Source organism: Sturnus vulgaris, unplaced genomic scaffold, assembly GCF_052056855.1.
Source record: "Sturnus vulgaris isolate bStuVul1 unplaced genomic scaffold, bStuVul1.hap1 Scaffold_87, whole genome shotgun sequence".
Classification (NCBI taxonomy): domain Eukaryota; kingdom Metazoa; phylum Chordata; class Aves; order Passeriformes; family Sturnidae; genus Sturnus; species Sturnus vulgaris.
This window is the reverse complement of record NW_028276756.1, coordinates 47,300-62,632: the sequence shown is the minus strand read 5'-3', so window position 1 is coordinate 62,632 and position 15,333 is coordinate 47,300. Positions and strand designations below refer to the sequence as shown.

At 50.8% G+C, this 15,333-nt stretch overlaps 2 protein-coding genes across 2 annotated transcripts; one reads left to right on the top strand and one right to left on the bottom strand.

Annotated features, from left to right (window-relative positions):
• Positions 1-364: 364 nt before the first annotated feature.
• LOC148217251 (olfactory receptor 14A16-like) lies at positions 365-1,297 on the top strand. Its single transcript, XM_088158771.1, has one exon. The coding sequence runs from the start codon at positions 365-367 to the stop codon at positions 1,295-1,297; it is 933 nt and encodes a 310-aa protein (XP_088014897.1).
• Positions 1,298-11,699: 10,402 nt separating this feature from the next.
• Positions 11,700-12,768, bottom strand: LOC148217250 (olfactory receptor 14A16-like). The gene has a single exon (XM_088158749.1). It carries the CDS (start codon positions 12,766-12,768, stop codon positions 11,836-11,838), a length of 933 nt encoding a protein of 310 aa, XP_088014875.1. The 3' UTR covers positions 11,700-11,835.
• Positions 12,769-15,333: the final 2,565 nt, after the last annotated feature.

The window sequence follows — 15,333 nt, the reverse complement described above, 5'->3', positions numbered from 1 at the left end:
GGAGCCTTCAAAGTCCACTTAGTTTTTCAAGAATGTTTTAAAGGCGATCACAATGAAATAGAGAGAGGGGAAATGAGCAAAGTGCAAGAGTGTGGGACCAGCAGGACTGACTGCACAGTGTCAAATGTATCCCTGTTTTCCTTCTGGACTTCTCAGTGTTCTGGCTGAGAGCAATTCTGAGGATGAGACAGTAAATCAGCATCAACAGATACCCAAACTGAAAAAGGTTTAGCAAAGTTACCCCAACAAGAAGAGCATTATTTTGAGGGGATTCCTGAGAAAATAGCATAGGATTGAGTCAAAGGAGTTGGTCACGGATGTACAATGTCTTCTTTCAACAGTCCACCATGTCCAGAGTGAAGAAATGTCCAACAGCAGCTCCATCAGCCACTTCCTCCTGCTGCCATTGGCAGACACGCAGCAGCTGCAGCTCCTGCACTTCTGCCTCTTCCTGGCCATCTCCCTGGCTGCCCTCCTGGCCAACGGCCTCATCATCAGCGCCGTAGCCTGCGGCCACCACCTGCACACCCCCATGTTCTTCTTCCTGCTCAACCTGGCCCTCACTGACCTGGGCTCCATCTGCACCACTGTCCCCAAAGCCATGCACAATTCCCTCTGGAACACCAGACACATCTCCTATGAAGGCTGCGCTGCTCAGGTCTTTTTCCTTGTGTTCTTCATTTCCGCAGAGTTTTATCTCCTGACCATCATGTGCTACGACCGCTACGTGTCCATCTGCAAACCCCTGCACTACGGGACCCTCCTGGGCAGCAGAGCTTGTGCCCACATGGCAGCAGCTGCCTGGGCCAGTGCCTTTCTCAATGCTCTGCTGCACACAGCCAATACATTTTCCCTGCCCCTGTGCCATGGCAATGCCCTGGGCCAGTTCTTCTGTGAAATCCCACACATCCTCAAGCTCTCCTGCTCACACTCCAGCCTCAGGGAAGTTGCTGTCATTGTGCTTAGTGCTCTTCTATATTTTGGTTGTTTTGTGTTCATTGTTTTCTCCTATGTACAGATCTTCAGGGCTGTGCTGAGGATCCCCTCTGAGCAGGGACGGCACAAAGCCTTTTCCACCTGCCTCCCTCACCTGGCTGTGGTCTCTCTGTTTATCAGCACTGGCGTATTTGCTAACCTGAAGCCCCCCTCCATCTCCTCCCTAGCATTGGATATCTCCTTGTCAGTTCTGTACACGTTGGTGCCTCCAGCCCTGAACCCCCTTATCTACAGCCTGAGGAACCAGGAACTCAAGGATGCCCTGAGTAAAGGGTTGACTGGCTTTTTTCTGAAGCAATAAACTGTGCCTTTCTTCTGCAGAGTACTCAGAATGGAAGTAACTATAAACTGTTTTGCTCCTCTTCGTAATTTTTTGCTACTGTTATACTGTTTTTCTACTGCTATAATGTATTCCAGAAATTAATTTCACTACTCATAATATTTCTACATCAAAATTTACCTTTCCTTTATAGCACAATGACTTTTTAAAAGCTTATTGTCTGTACATTTTTTTAATGAAGTACTCTGATCTGTGGGGAGAGATCAGAGCTGCCTCCCTTCTGAACCACCCTGAGAACCTGGACAGGGCTGTGCTGTGTTCTGGGCACTGACCTGGAACTCAGGGATGTGGAAAAGGCCTTTGGTGTCAGGGATGTTGCAAAGTCTGGACAGTGTCATTGTGAGACCTCTCTCAAACCCCTTGGAAAGGCCAGAGTCATCCCAGAGGGTCCTGGGCACTTGGGAAGGGCAGACATGGAACCAGTCTGCAAACAGGGCAGGGAGGGGCACTGGGACAGTCACAGACTGGTCAGGCTCAGCAGGGAAGGGCAGGTGGCAAATCCTCCTGCAGCCATTGCAGGCACTGGCAGCACAGGGAAGGGATTGCAGAACCCCTGTGGGAGGGAAAAGAAGGGGATGTTGTGTGCCCAGACTTTAGCCAGGCCTGGGACATGGTCTGCTGTGCTCTCCTCAGAGCCAGATTGGAGAGAGCTGGGCTGCAGGAGAGGAACATGGGGTGGGTGGGAATTTGGCTGAACAATCAGAGTCAAATGTCATCCGTGGTACAGAGTCCTCTTGGCAGCCACTCCCTGGTGACATCCCTCAGTGACCAGCCCTTGACCACCAGTGTGGAACATTTCTATTATCTCTACAATGACATGAAATGCATTTTCAATTCCTTTGTGGATGCTGCCAAGTTGCAGGGAGTCTGTGACCGTATTCATCTGGTTAATGGCGACTGCAAAATGTAGTTTGGCAAAATAACTGAATTGGGTAAATTTGTCTTGCCATCAGGTGTCAACCAAGCCACAAAAAAAGGTTGAATTTATGTATCAGATAAAAAGGCAGTTCAATACGGAAAATCAAACCCAAACAAAAAAAACAAAAAAAACAAAGCAAGACCCACCCGCAACAACAAAAAACCCCACAAACCACAAAAAGCAAAGGCCATACACAGAAGCAAAGCAAATCCACAGGAAATCTCCTAGCAGCAGAAAATACTTAACCATATTGTAGCAGGAGTGGATTCTGTATGTGTAGGTGCTATTTTGAATAAAAATGTTCTTAAAAAAGAAATCAATTCCCTAAGCCCCTTGCCCGTCGCTTCTCTCAGTTAATTTCTGATCATGGTGTGCCATGGAATGGAACATCCCTTGGTTCATCCAGCCCAGCTGTCCCATCCCTGTTCCCTCAGGAACACTTGCCCACCCCAAGCCCATGGCTTGCAGGGGGTTGCAAACACGCCTTGTGGGGAGAGCACTGTGACAAGGACAGGAGAACAGAACAACATTTACACTGATCAAGGGCAGAGAACAGAACAGCACAACCTTGGAGAAACAGATAAAGGATGTAGCTGAGGCAAACTGAAGTCACACAAAATGCAAGGAGGATGCCAGCTCAGCTCTTCAAGGCTGATAAAGCAGAAATTATAAAAAACAATAATATTGCCCTAACTCAAAAGTGGAGGTTGAGAAGAAGCTCCCTGAAAAGGTCACTGGATGTTGAAGACAGACCCCAAAGAACCATATAAGGACTTGTGATAAGGAGTGCAACTGTGTCCAATAAATTCAAAGAAAGTGGGAATAGCTAAAGAGTATGTAACCAGTGTGTGTGATAAAAACTCTGTTCATTCAATGCTCAGTGCACTCGAATGGAGGAAGGTTTGCCACAGTGACCACCATGATGTAATAAAGAATATCTGTTTTCCGATATTCAAAACTGTGTTCAAAATTTTCTTTCCTGTGGCTTTCAGTGTCAGTGCTGTCCTTGACTCCATTATGCCCCTTGCACAGTTTCACAATGGCCCCTTGGTTCCATGGGGCCCTGCTGTATAACAATGGACCCTTGGTTCCATTTGGGTCTGTACTGTCAAAATGGCCTCCTTGGTTCTGCACTGCCACAATGCTCTCCTTGGTGTGTCACAACAGCCTCTTGGTTCCATGAACTGCCAGAGTGTCACCATGGTCTCTTGGATCCTCAGTATTACAATGGACAATTGGTTAAAGCAGCCCTGCAAGGTCACAATGAATATTTGGTTCATGAGGCCCCACAGTTTCACCCTGGCCCCTTGGTTCCACGAGGCCTCCCTGGATAACAATGGCCCCTCAGTTCCATGAGGTTTTGTACTGTCAGCAATGCTCTCCTTGGTTCCTCAGTGTGAAAATGGCTGTATGGTTCCATGAGGTTCCTCAGTGTCACAGTGGTCTCCTTGGTTCCATGGGGCTCTGCAGTGTCACAATGTCCCATTGTTCCCATGACGTCCTGTCCCATCAACCATGTCCTTTGTTCAAATGAAGCCCTGCAATGTCACCATGGTCTCTTGGTTCCATGAGGCTCCATAGCCTAACATGGTTGCCTTGATTCCAAGAGGTTCTGCTGTGTCACTCTGGACTCTTGGTTCCATGAGGTTCTGTGGTATCACCATGTGCCCCTGGATCCACAGTATCACTATGGACCACTGGTTCCATGTGGCCCTGCTGTGTCTCAGTGGCTCCTTGGTGCCATGAAGCCCCACTGTATAAAAATGGAATCTTGGTCCCATGAGGTTCTGGACTGTCAGAATGGTCTTCTTGGTTCTGGACTGTAACAATGGACCCTTGGTTCCACGAGGTTCCATTATGTCACAATGATCTCCTTGGTTCCACGAGGCCGTGGAGTGTCACAAAGGACCCTTGGTTCGATGAGGTTCCATAGTGTCACCATGGTCTCTTGGGATCCACATTGTCACAATGGACACTTGGTTCCATGGGACCCTGCCTTGTCACAATAAACCCTCAGTGCCATGAGGTTCTGAGTGTCACAATGGTCTCCCTGCTTCAACGAGGCCCTGGAGTGTCACAATGGACCTTGGATTTCATGAAGTTCTTCAGTGTCACAGTGGCCCCTTGGATCCATGAGGTCACATAGTGTCACCATGGCCTCCTTGGATCTGCATTGTCACAATGGAACATTGGTTCCATGTGGCCTGGCTGTGTCACAATGGTCTCCTTGATTCCATGATTGCCCTCAGTGTCACAATGGAGCCTTGTTTCTGTGATGCTCTGAGCTGTCACAATTGTCTCCTTGGTTCCATGAGTGCCCCCTGTGTCACAATTGTCACCTTAGTTCCATGAGGATCCAAAAGCTTTGAATAAACTCAGTGACACCTGCTTAACACACCTGGACTGTCTGCATTCAAAAGAGGGATTAAAGGTGAGAACGGCACCAGCAGCTTCTATCTGCAACAGAGATCCAGAAAAAGGACAGGGACAGAGAATTCAGCTGAAAGACTCAGAGTATTCTGCTTACAGACATCATTTCTGCTCACACTCGCCCTTGCAGAAAGGAGAGCCTTCCAGGCAAGCCTTCCAGGCAGCCTGGACTGAGCATGTGGTTCTACAGTGGGGGTTTGTCGTTTAGGAAATCTGTTCAGGCTTTTCCATTCTTTCCTCACAAACAGGAAAACTTCTCCTGGGCCTGTGTGCAGGCAGAGCCCTGAGGAGAGCAGGTGGGACATGGTGCAATGGGCTGGGACACCCAGCTGCAGAGCTCAGGGGACAAGGTTCTGCTGCAGGGCACAGGGATGTCAGTCCCAGGTGGGCGATGTCAGACATGGTGAGGCTGGGGGTGAGGAGCAGGTTGTCCAAACAGGGTCAGCCTGCAAGGGGCTCATTCTTCTGTGTGCCCAGACCTCCTAAGGAAACATTCAGAATCAAGATCACTTGGGGAATGCTTCTATCAGCTCTTCTCTGAACCAAAAAATTTAAAAAAATACTCACTTGAATAAAGAAAAAAATGCATGAGGTGTACTTTGAAATCTTCCTCCTTAAAAGAACACGAAACTGACTCCAATAAGTAGAACAATCCCTGGAGTCTTGAAGCCCTGAGCAATGAGGGAGGGACAGGATCTGCCTTGCCAGGGGCTGGGGCTCAGCCCTTGGCCCTTTGCATTCCTGAAACACATCCAGGTTTGCTCAGCATCACAGACACCTTTCCCTTGTTTGTCCTCACCTGTCATCAGTGCCTCCAGTGTTCTGCTCTAACTGGAACCGGGGATATTTTCATGTGAGTTGTGACCCTCAGTGGAGTCCATCAAATCTTCACGAAACTTTGGAATTTCAATTTAAGATTTCAGAAGATTTCTGAAGACACTCTCAGGGACTGATTCTGATGTAAATAGCCCCAAAACCCTGAGAGGGTCATTAAAGTCCTTGTGCTGTGTCTGTGCTGCTGAGCTGGGCCAGGCTTCTGGCCCAGAGGGTGACTGTGGCAATGAAGAACAATTTCAAAAACATTTCTCTGGATGAGCCGCTCCTCTCCCAGCCCAGCAGGGCTGGAGCCCTGCCTGCATGTTGGAATATCCCTGCTCTACAGAGATGGGGCAACTGAGTGGCTTCTTGTTTTTTTTAAGATTTTCTTCCTTTATGAGTCTTATTGAAGGGTGAAACATAAGACATGTAAAATTCTATTAGAAGCCAAGTTATTTCCTGGTTACAATACCTTAGAAATGTTTTTCAGCCTATTTGCTTTTGCCACACAATGGTGCTAATAATTCTAACACCAGTCACCTATTATTGTATCCCACGTGGCCTTGCCACAATGCATCTTTCACAGTTTTAATTCTCCAAAATATCTGGTCTTTTTGCAAGGCCATTGCTTGAAACTTGTTTCTAGTTCAATCTGTCTCTCAACAATGTCTTCTCTATTCCAGGGCCTTTCTAAGTCAGCACACCTTATCTCAGAGTTTGCATCCAGATGTACAAGACTGTGTGAGCTTTCAGTCAGGCTTTGAGAATCCTTCACAAATCCAAATCTCACAGAGCTGGGGTGAACATTGGTGACATCAACTACAATAACCAATAGAACTGAAGGAATTCACATGTGCCTACAAAGGCCTATGGGAGGGAGGAACATCTCGCCATGATCTAGAGGGGTGTTTCTCCTTGCCTGCTGTTGTCCCACCAGGGCTGAAGTCACAAAGCTGTCTGAGCCTCCTCAGGAGGAGTATCAGTGAGAGATTTTACCTGATAAAGCACCAAATGATCCATACCATGGAATGGCTTTACAAGTGTGGGAAGGTTTTCAACTGCAGCTCCAACATCATCACCCACCACTGCCTCTGCACTGGGGAAAGGTCCTATGAGGGTGGGGAATGTGGGAAGAGCTTTGGGTGGAGCAACAAGGTGATCCAGTAGCAGAGGACTCACACCAGGGGAGGCCCTCTGAGTGTCCCGGGTGTTTGAAGAGGTTTCAGAACAGGTCTGCTGTCCTCTGCTGTAAGAGAGGAGAGGCCCTTCTGCTTCCCTGACTGCAGGAAGGGCTGCAGCTGCAACTCCACCCTCATCAGGCACCGGAGCATCCACACTGGGGAGAGGCCATAGGAGTGTCCCCAGTGTGGGAAGAGCTTCACCCAGAGCTCTCTCTTGGCCAAACACCAACGCAGGCACCAGTAAGGGAAGCCCTGTGAGTGCTCCAACAGTGGGAAGAGCTTCGTGTGCATCTCCAACCTCATCCCCCATCACAGGAGCCACGCTGGTTGGGCAGAGCCCTGGTGGCCCACATCCCTGGTGATCCAGGTTGGGATGACACCTGGCTGGTGCTCTTCAAGTCCTCCTGGATCCCCATGGGCACCTGGATGAACCCTGGGGCAGGAACATCCATGGGGACTCAGATCAACATTGGAAATTAATTGAGGAGATGATTTTTTGACTTTACAGCCCAAAAAATATCATCTGCTCTGTCCAGTTGTTTCTTCTGGTGGCATCAAGCAATGCTGGATGATCTTGGAGATCTTTTCCTACCTGAATAATTCCCATGTCAATCCCATCAAAACACCCAGAATTGGAGTACCAATAAAGAGATCAAGCAAAGAGATCTCAAGCTGAATCATTTTACTGGCATTTGAGCATGAATTTGGGGTTCAGGGCAATATTCAGGAGGATTTGGTATTCTGAGACTGCCTGAGCCAAGGACGATGGTGTCACAATCCGCTATTAATACAGAGCGGGGATCGTGATGGTTCTTTTGATCTTAAAGGTGCAAAGAGCCAAAGTGCAGGGGACAAAATCAGTTTATTCAACAGCAGAAAATCAGTTTATTCAACAACAGCAATGCATTTCATCAAATGCCAACAATTCAGTTACGGTAAAGGGGAGAGGTATAGGAAACAAAGTATTGGGAGAGGGGAAGGAAAGAAAAGGGATGGGAAAATAGCTACCAACAGACGAGACGGGCGTCCTCACGGGTCATCCGATAGAGGAGTCTTCATCCGTGGGGAGATCTCAGGGGTCTTCTCCAGGGGGTAGACGGGTCTTCATCAGTGGAGAGATCTCAAAGGGTCTTTCCAGAGGGTCGCTCTTTTATAGCCCTTCTCCAAAGCGAGTGGCCTCTGGCCAAGAGGTGGGAAGATTTATGGACCATTGTGTGGTGCTGCAGGAGACAGGTACGGTCAAGCAGTCCTCAGTTGGTACAACACAACCTCTGGTTGGTGCCATGACAGCACAGTCCAGTGAACACAATACACCAGCACACAGTCACGAGCATCCACCTTGGCCAGGCCAGGAAACCATTGTTGGGAGTCAGCCTGGGTGGGGGTCCTCGAGGTCTCCTTGTGACGGTCGGGAGGCAAAATCGAGGGGAACTTCAGACTGACCCTTACAGATGGAGACACTTCAAGAAAGGAATGATGAATGAGCAGAAGGAGCCTGTCCCAGTGTGCCAGAAGTGAGCTAGTGAGGAAAATGACTGGCCTGGCTGGGTATGGAGATTTTTCTAGGCACTCAGGGAAAAATTTGGGTGCATCATATTTGGAAAGAGGTGCAGGCAACTCAGGAAGTGTTTAAGGATGTTATTAAGTCATGCAGAAAGAAAATGTGAGAAGTGAAAACTCAATTAGGACTTAACCTGGCAACTTCTGTGAAAAATAATAGAAAATATTTCTATAAATAAGTTATTAGTAAACTGGCAGACAAGGAGAATCTCAGCTCTTTATTGGATGCTGTGGGGAATAGAGAAACTGAAGACAAGAAAAAGGCTGAGCTACTTAACCCATTCATTGCCACAGTTTCAAACAATTAGACAGGATGTCCTCAGGACAAGTGTTCTCCTGAGCTGGTAGATGGGGACAGGGGGAAGAACAGACCCCTGTAATCCAGGAGGAAGCAGCTGGGGACCTGCTGAGCCACTCAGATGCTCACTGGTGTCTCTGGGAACAGGTGGGATCCATCCTAGGGGGATGAGGGAGCTGCTGGAAGAGCTCCCCAAGCTGCTCTCCATCATTTCTCATCAGTGCTGGCTCAGCAGGGAGGTGCCAGAGGACTGGAGGTGCCAATGTGAGCCCATGCCCAAGAAGGGCTGGAAGGAGGATGTGGGGAACTGCAGGCCTGTCAGCCTGACCTGGGTGCCTGGTGAGGTGATGGAACAGATCACCTTGAGTGCCATCACAGGGCACCTCCAGGATGGCTGAGGGATCAGAGCCAGCCAGCATGGATTTCAATATCTGCATTGATGATCTGGATGAGGGGATTTAGTGCACCATCAGCAAATGTGCAGATAGCACCAAGCTGGGTGTGAGTGTGGATGTGCTGGAGGGTAGGAGGGCTCTGCAGAGGGACTCAGACACCACTGTGACACTGACACTGCATGGTGTCATGGCACCAAGAAACCATTGTGACACTGCAGGATCTTGTGTCAGCAGGGGTCCATTGTGGCACCGTGCGAACAAGGAGTCCATTGTGGCACTGTGGACCCTTATGGAATTCGGGGGTCCATGTGACTCCATGAGACCTCATGTAATCAAGAAGACAGTTGTGCCACTTTTTGTCCTTGTGGAAACAAGGAGACCACTGTGATACTGCTGGGCCTTGTATAATCAAGAGTGTGACACTGCAGGGACTCATAGACTGAAGGAAACAATTATGACACCATGGTGCCCCATGGGACCAAGAGGCCATTGTGACACTGGAACCAAGGAGAGCATTGCTGCACTGTGAGACCTCATGGAACCAAGGATCCATTGTGACACTGCAGGGTACAAGGATCCAAGGGATTTTGTGACACCCTGGGGCTCCATGGAACCAAAGCAACATTGTAATACTGGGAGGCCTCATGAAATTGTGAGACTCTAGGACCGTATGGAATCATGCTGACATTAAGCTGGGTGTGAGTGTGGATCTTCTGGAAGGTAGGAGGGCTCTATACACGGGCCTGGACAGGCTGGATCCGGGGCGCAAATCCAATCAGAGGTTTAACAAGATAAAATCAAGGCTCCTGCACTTTGGCAACAACAAACGCTGCAGTGCTGCAGGCTGGGGACAGAGTGGCTGGACAGCAGCCAGGCAGAAAGGGACCTGGGGGCACTGATGGACAGCAGGCTGGACATGAGCCAGCAGTGTGCCCAGGTGGCCAAGAAAGTCCATGGCAACTGGCCAGGATCAGGAATGGTGTGGCCGGCAGGAGCAGGGCAGTGAATCTTCTCTGTACACGGCACTGGTTGGGCAGCACCTCGAGTGCTGTGTCCAGTTTTGGGTCCCCAATTTAGGAAGGACATGGAGGGGCTGGAGCGTGTCCAGAGAAGGGCAACAAGGCTGGTGACGGGTCTGGAACACAAGTCATGTGAGGAGTGACTGAGGGAGCTGCAATTGTTTATCCTGGAGAAGAGGAGGCTCAGGGAGACAAGGTGGTGTCAGGGCACAGGTTGGACTTAATGATCTCCAAGGTCTTTAACAGCCTGGCTGATTCTGTGATTCTCTGAAACCACCCCTGGAGCAGTTGCAGGATGAGCCCTGGGCCTCCTCTCCACAAGGTCCAGCAGCCCAGGTCCCTCAGCTTCTCCACACAGCCCCAAAGCCCATCCTGTCAGTCCTGCAGAGCCTTTCCAGCCTCTCCTCATTGCCCACAACAGGGAGTCCCGCTCCCAGACACAGCAGCCCAGATGTGCCCCCCTGGCCTGTGGTGCCTCTGGCAAGGGAGCAGCACGAGGCACTGCAGGACCCTGCAGACAATTCCTGAAGCACTTGGAGGATGATCTTGCTCCCCAAGGGACATTCCCATGGTGCCGACTCAGGAACTGAAATGAGGAGTGAGGCCAGAGAGGAAAGGGCAGAGATGGGTTGTTTGCAGAGGAGGGTACAGGGATGGGCAAGACGAAGAAATCTAGAAATATTTCTAGCAAGAGTAAAGATAGGAAAGCTGAAGACAAGGAAATGCTCAGGACAGTTTGGGAGTGGCTGCCAGGCAGCCCTGGATCTGGGCAACAACATCTGCAGTGGGACAGGAAACTCACAGCTCATGGGAACAAACTTTCTGGCTGACTTAAGAGGCCACGACAAAGCTGATGGGTTTCCCTACCGTTCCCCAGCCCTTGCTGGCCCCAGGGGCTAATGGCATTTGTGCTCACTCAGCTCCATGTCCCCACAGCAGCACCATGGGAGTGCTGAGCCTGCTGTGTGCAATGCAAACAGGGGCTCCTGAGCCAGTGCTGCCGTGTGTGTGCCTGCAAGGATGCAGCTCCTGTGTGAGCTGGGGGAGAGGCCAGGGCTGCAGAGGGGGGATGTTGTTGGCAGGTGCATGAGGACGCTCTGGGACGCTGCCCTGGGGTGTCCAGTGCACTGGGGATGGATCATCCCCTGCTCTGCTGCTCCTTGCCAGGGTGTCCCCCTTGCAGGGAGCTTGCAGAGCACCAGCCATGCTGTTTGCCCCCAGCCTGCCCACGGCCAGCCTGGGGCTGCTCCCGGGGCTTTTCTGTGCTCAGCATTGGGCTGGCCAAGTGTTGTGGAGCGAGCCTGGCCAAGGAGCCTGGAGCCCCCAGGCCCTGGCCTGAGGCATCAGCGCTGCCCCAGCAGTGCCCATGGCCTGTCCCTGCTGCACTGCCACCCCCAGGGCTGTGCCCGGCCCCGAGAGCACTCAGGCCCTGCAGCAACACGAGGGCCAGGAGGGCAGCGGGGCAGTGGCACGGGAGCAGCACTGGCAACACCAAGTGCTGCTGCTGCTGCTGGGCACAGCTGCTGTGCCAGCACTGATCTGCCCCAGCTCTGCACACAGGCATTGCTGCTGCAGCTCCAGAGAAGGGAACAAAAGGAGCATCTCTGGAGAAAACTCTGCTGGGAGAGAGATCCTTTAGTTCATTTAAATCCACTAAGTTCACTAGTTCATTTAAATCCACTAAGAGCACAGCACCTTATTTACAGTCTGTGGCCACAGGGAAAGTGGGTCGAAAGACAATGAGAAATGGCATGAACAATGCAATTTTTTAATGGATTATAGTAAAAAAGTGAAACAAAAACAACAATCTCCAAAATAAAACCAACAAGAATTATCAAAGGTGACTTTTTTACAAATGATTTGCAGAAATTGACCATCAGTTTACACTTTCTTGAATCCTCCAGTCATCAGTGTCCACACTGCAGCCTTGAGCTCCTGGTTCCTCAGGCTGTAGATGAGAGGGTTCAGGACTGGAGGCACCACCGAGTACAGAACTGACAGTGCCAGATCCAGGGATGGGGAGGAGATGGAGGGGGGCTTCAAGTAGTCAAAAAAGCCAGTCGTAACAAACAGGGCTACCACAGCCAGATGAGGGAGGCAGGTGGAAAAGGCTTTGTACTGCCCCTGCTCAGAGGGGATCCTCAGAACAGCCGTGAAAATCTGCACATAGGAGAAAACAATGAACACAAAACAACCAAAAGCTAAACAGACACTAACAGCAAGGATCCCAACTTCCCTGAAGTTGGAGTGTGAGCAGGAGAGCTTGAGGATCTGAGGAATTTCACAGAAGAATCCCCCCAGGGCATTGCCATGGCACAGGGGCAGGGAAAATGTATTGGCTGTGTGAAGCAGAGCAGTGAGAAAGCCACTGGCCCAGGCAGCTGCTGCCATGTGGACACAAGCTCTGCTGCCCAGGAGGGTCCCGTAGTGCAGGGGTTTGCAGATGGACACGTAGCGGTCGTAGCACATGATGGTCAGGAGATAATACTCTGCACCAATGAAGAATAGAAGGAAAAAGAGCTGAGCTGCACATCCTATGTAAGAGATGTGTCTGGTGTCCCAGAGGGAATTGTGCATGGCTTTGGGGACAATGGTGCAGATGGAGCCCAGGTCGCTGAGGGCCAGGTTGAGCAGGAAGAAGAACATGGGGGTGTGCAGGTGGTGGCCGCAGGCTACGGCGCTGATGATGAGGCCGTTGGCCAGGAGGGCAGCCAGGGAGATGGCCAGGAAGAGGCAGAAGTGCAGGAGCTGCAGCTGCCGCGTGTCTGCCAATGGCAGCAGGAGGAAGTGGCTGATGGAGCTACTGTTGGACATTTCCTCACTCTGGGCATTGTGGGCTGTTAAAAGAACACATTGACAAACTGGGAGACAGTTCCTTGACACAATCCTGTAAAATTACATTAGGAATACTCTCAAAACTACTTCTCCTCCTGTGGGGGAACTTGACTAAAAACTTTTATTTTTGATTTTGATTTTCTGCTCCTGAGTTCCTGCCTCATCGTCAGCTTTTTTCTCGACACTAATGCTGAGGAGCCCAGAAGGAAAACAAGGCTATATTTGACACAGTGCAATCTGACCTTCTGGTCCCATACAGCTGCCCTTTGCTTAATATACCTCTCTCTAATTCAAGGTCATCACACTTCAAATGTGCTGGAAAATTAAAGAAACCTTTTTGAAGGCTCTAATTTCAAAACACTTTTCGCTAAACTCTTTTTTTACTCTATACTGATTGAGAGAGAGAGACATACCAAGTGTTCATCTGGCTCTACTGCCTGGAGTTGTGCCTACTGGGACCTGTTTTGCACTATCCAAGCCTTGTCCCCTTCCAGTGCTGCCAGAGCCCAGCCCAGCCCTGGGGGCTCCGCTCTGCCCTGCACACCCCTCCCAGCACAGGGCACTGCCCAGGGCCATCTCCCTGCCAGCAGGGCCTTAAGGGCAGCTCACACAAACTGAGATGCTGCAAGCCAAGGGGCTGCTGCTGCTGTCTGTAGGCACCGGAGTGTGAGGAGGCACTTTGTGAGGGAGATGTGAGGCAGATGTGCTGATGCCCAGGGGGACAGTGCAGGAGTGTCAGTGACACAGACACACCTGACAGCCCCTTTGCCTTGCCTTGAGGAGAAAGCTGAGAGCAGCCCTGGCCATGCAGCACCATCTCCACAGCAGGAGGAATCTGCCCTGATGGGGGTGGCTCCTTGCACCTCCAACTTCTCCCCACAGTGCATGGGGAGCTGCCAGGCAGGCTGAGAGCTGTCCCTGTCAGGTGGCACATGGGCTGTGCTGGCCAAGAGCCCTGAGGGCTGCAGGAGCTGCTCTGCAGGACAGCCCTGGGCAGCCCTGGCTGCAGCCCCAGCTTCAGCCCCTGCAGCCGTCCCTGGCAGCAGGAGCCGTCCTGCCCTGTCCCTCTGACGGTACCCAGGGCAGCCCCGCTCTGCAGCACATCCTCCTCCTCCTCCTGCTGTGCCTCAGAGAAACTGGGGGAGTCCTCCTGACACATCCCCCAGGCTGTGGGCTGTGCTGGCTCCACGAGATCCCTCCAGGAGCACAGGGGACATTGCCCTGCACCCACACACTCACCATGTCCAGGGCTGTGAAGATGTTTCCCCAAGTGCAGTCTCAGCTCAATGTCTTCCCAGTGCTGATTGCCTTGAGCCTGTCTGTGCCTGGCTCCTGTGCCCTCAGTGCCTGCAGGCAGTGACCTCAGCCCTGCTGGGCTGGCAGAGGAGCTGTTCCTCAGCACAAATGTCTTTTTGAAGCTTCTCTTGGTTTACCTTGGGAGCTGCCTCTGTGCCAGGAGCCCGGCCCAGCTCAGCAGCACAGACACAGCACAAGGACTTTAATTAATCTCTTGAGGCTTTAGTTTGCTTTACATTATAATCATTCCCTGAGAGAGTGTTCAAAAAACTTTTCAAGATCTAAAATCTAAATTAAAATACTGAAGTTTCTTCAAGTTTTAATGGGTCCCACTGTGGGACATGACTGAGAAAGTGTTCCCTATTTCCAGTTAGAGCAGGAAATTGGAGGCAGAAATGACAGGTGGGCACAAAGAGAAGCCAAGTCTTGGTGCCCTGGGGCACAGCAGGGTCTGTGCCACCAAGGGCTGTGAGGAGACACCTTGTACTGAGCCACTGGGGCCTCCTGGCACAGCCCCAGCAAGGCTGGCCACTGGCACCCCTTGTCCTGCCCTCAGCATCCTCCCACATCCCAGTGGCCTCAGGGATCTGCTGGGACGAGTCCCTGGGGAGCCTTGGTCAGGAATGGCCCTGGGGGCTCCTTCATGCTCCCAGGGACTGCAGGTTTTTCAGAGCACTTTGGGTTTTGCTTTTGCCTTGGAGTCTCTGAGTGCTTTGTGCAATCATGGCTTCCAATTATCTGCTTTAATGAGTCCCTTGAGAGACTTTGTCAGTAATGATACTCAGTGGGGCTCATTAATGCTTCAAGGTACTCAGTTTTTTAAGGTACTTGGAGTTTCCCTTTTTACACCTATTCTTTTAGTAGTTTATGCAGTGATGCCCCCAATTATCTACTTTACTTAGTCCCTGGAGAACTTTGTATTGACACTCTGTGGGGCTCATTAATACTTTGAGATACTCAAGGTTTTAAAGGTACTTTGGGTTTTCCTTTCCTCTCTGAGTCTCTGAGAGGTTTCTGAGTTCTCTTCTCCAAGGAGTCCATGAGGAGCCTGTGCTGGGGATGGACCTCAGTGGGACTCATTAATGTTTTGAGAGACTTTTGGGTTTTCTTTTGACTTTGGACTCCTGGAAAGGTTTGTGCAATCTCCTCTCAGGCCCTGAGGTTCAAGGGCTCAGCACCAAATGCACCACGGGGCTGATTGGGATCAAGCAAGTCCTGACAAACCATGGCTCTGCCTTGATTTCCCTC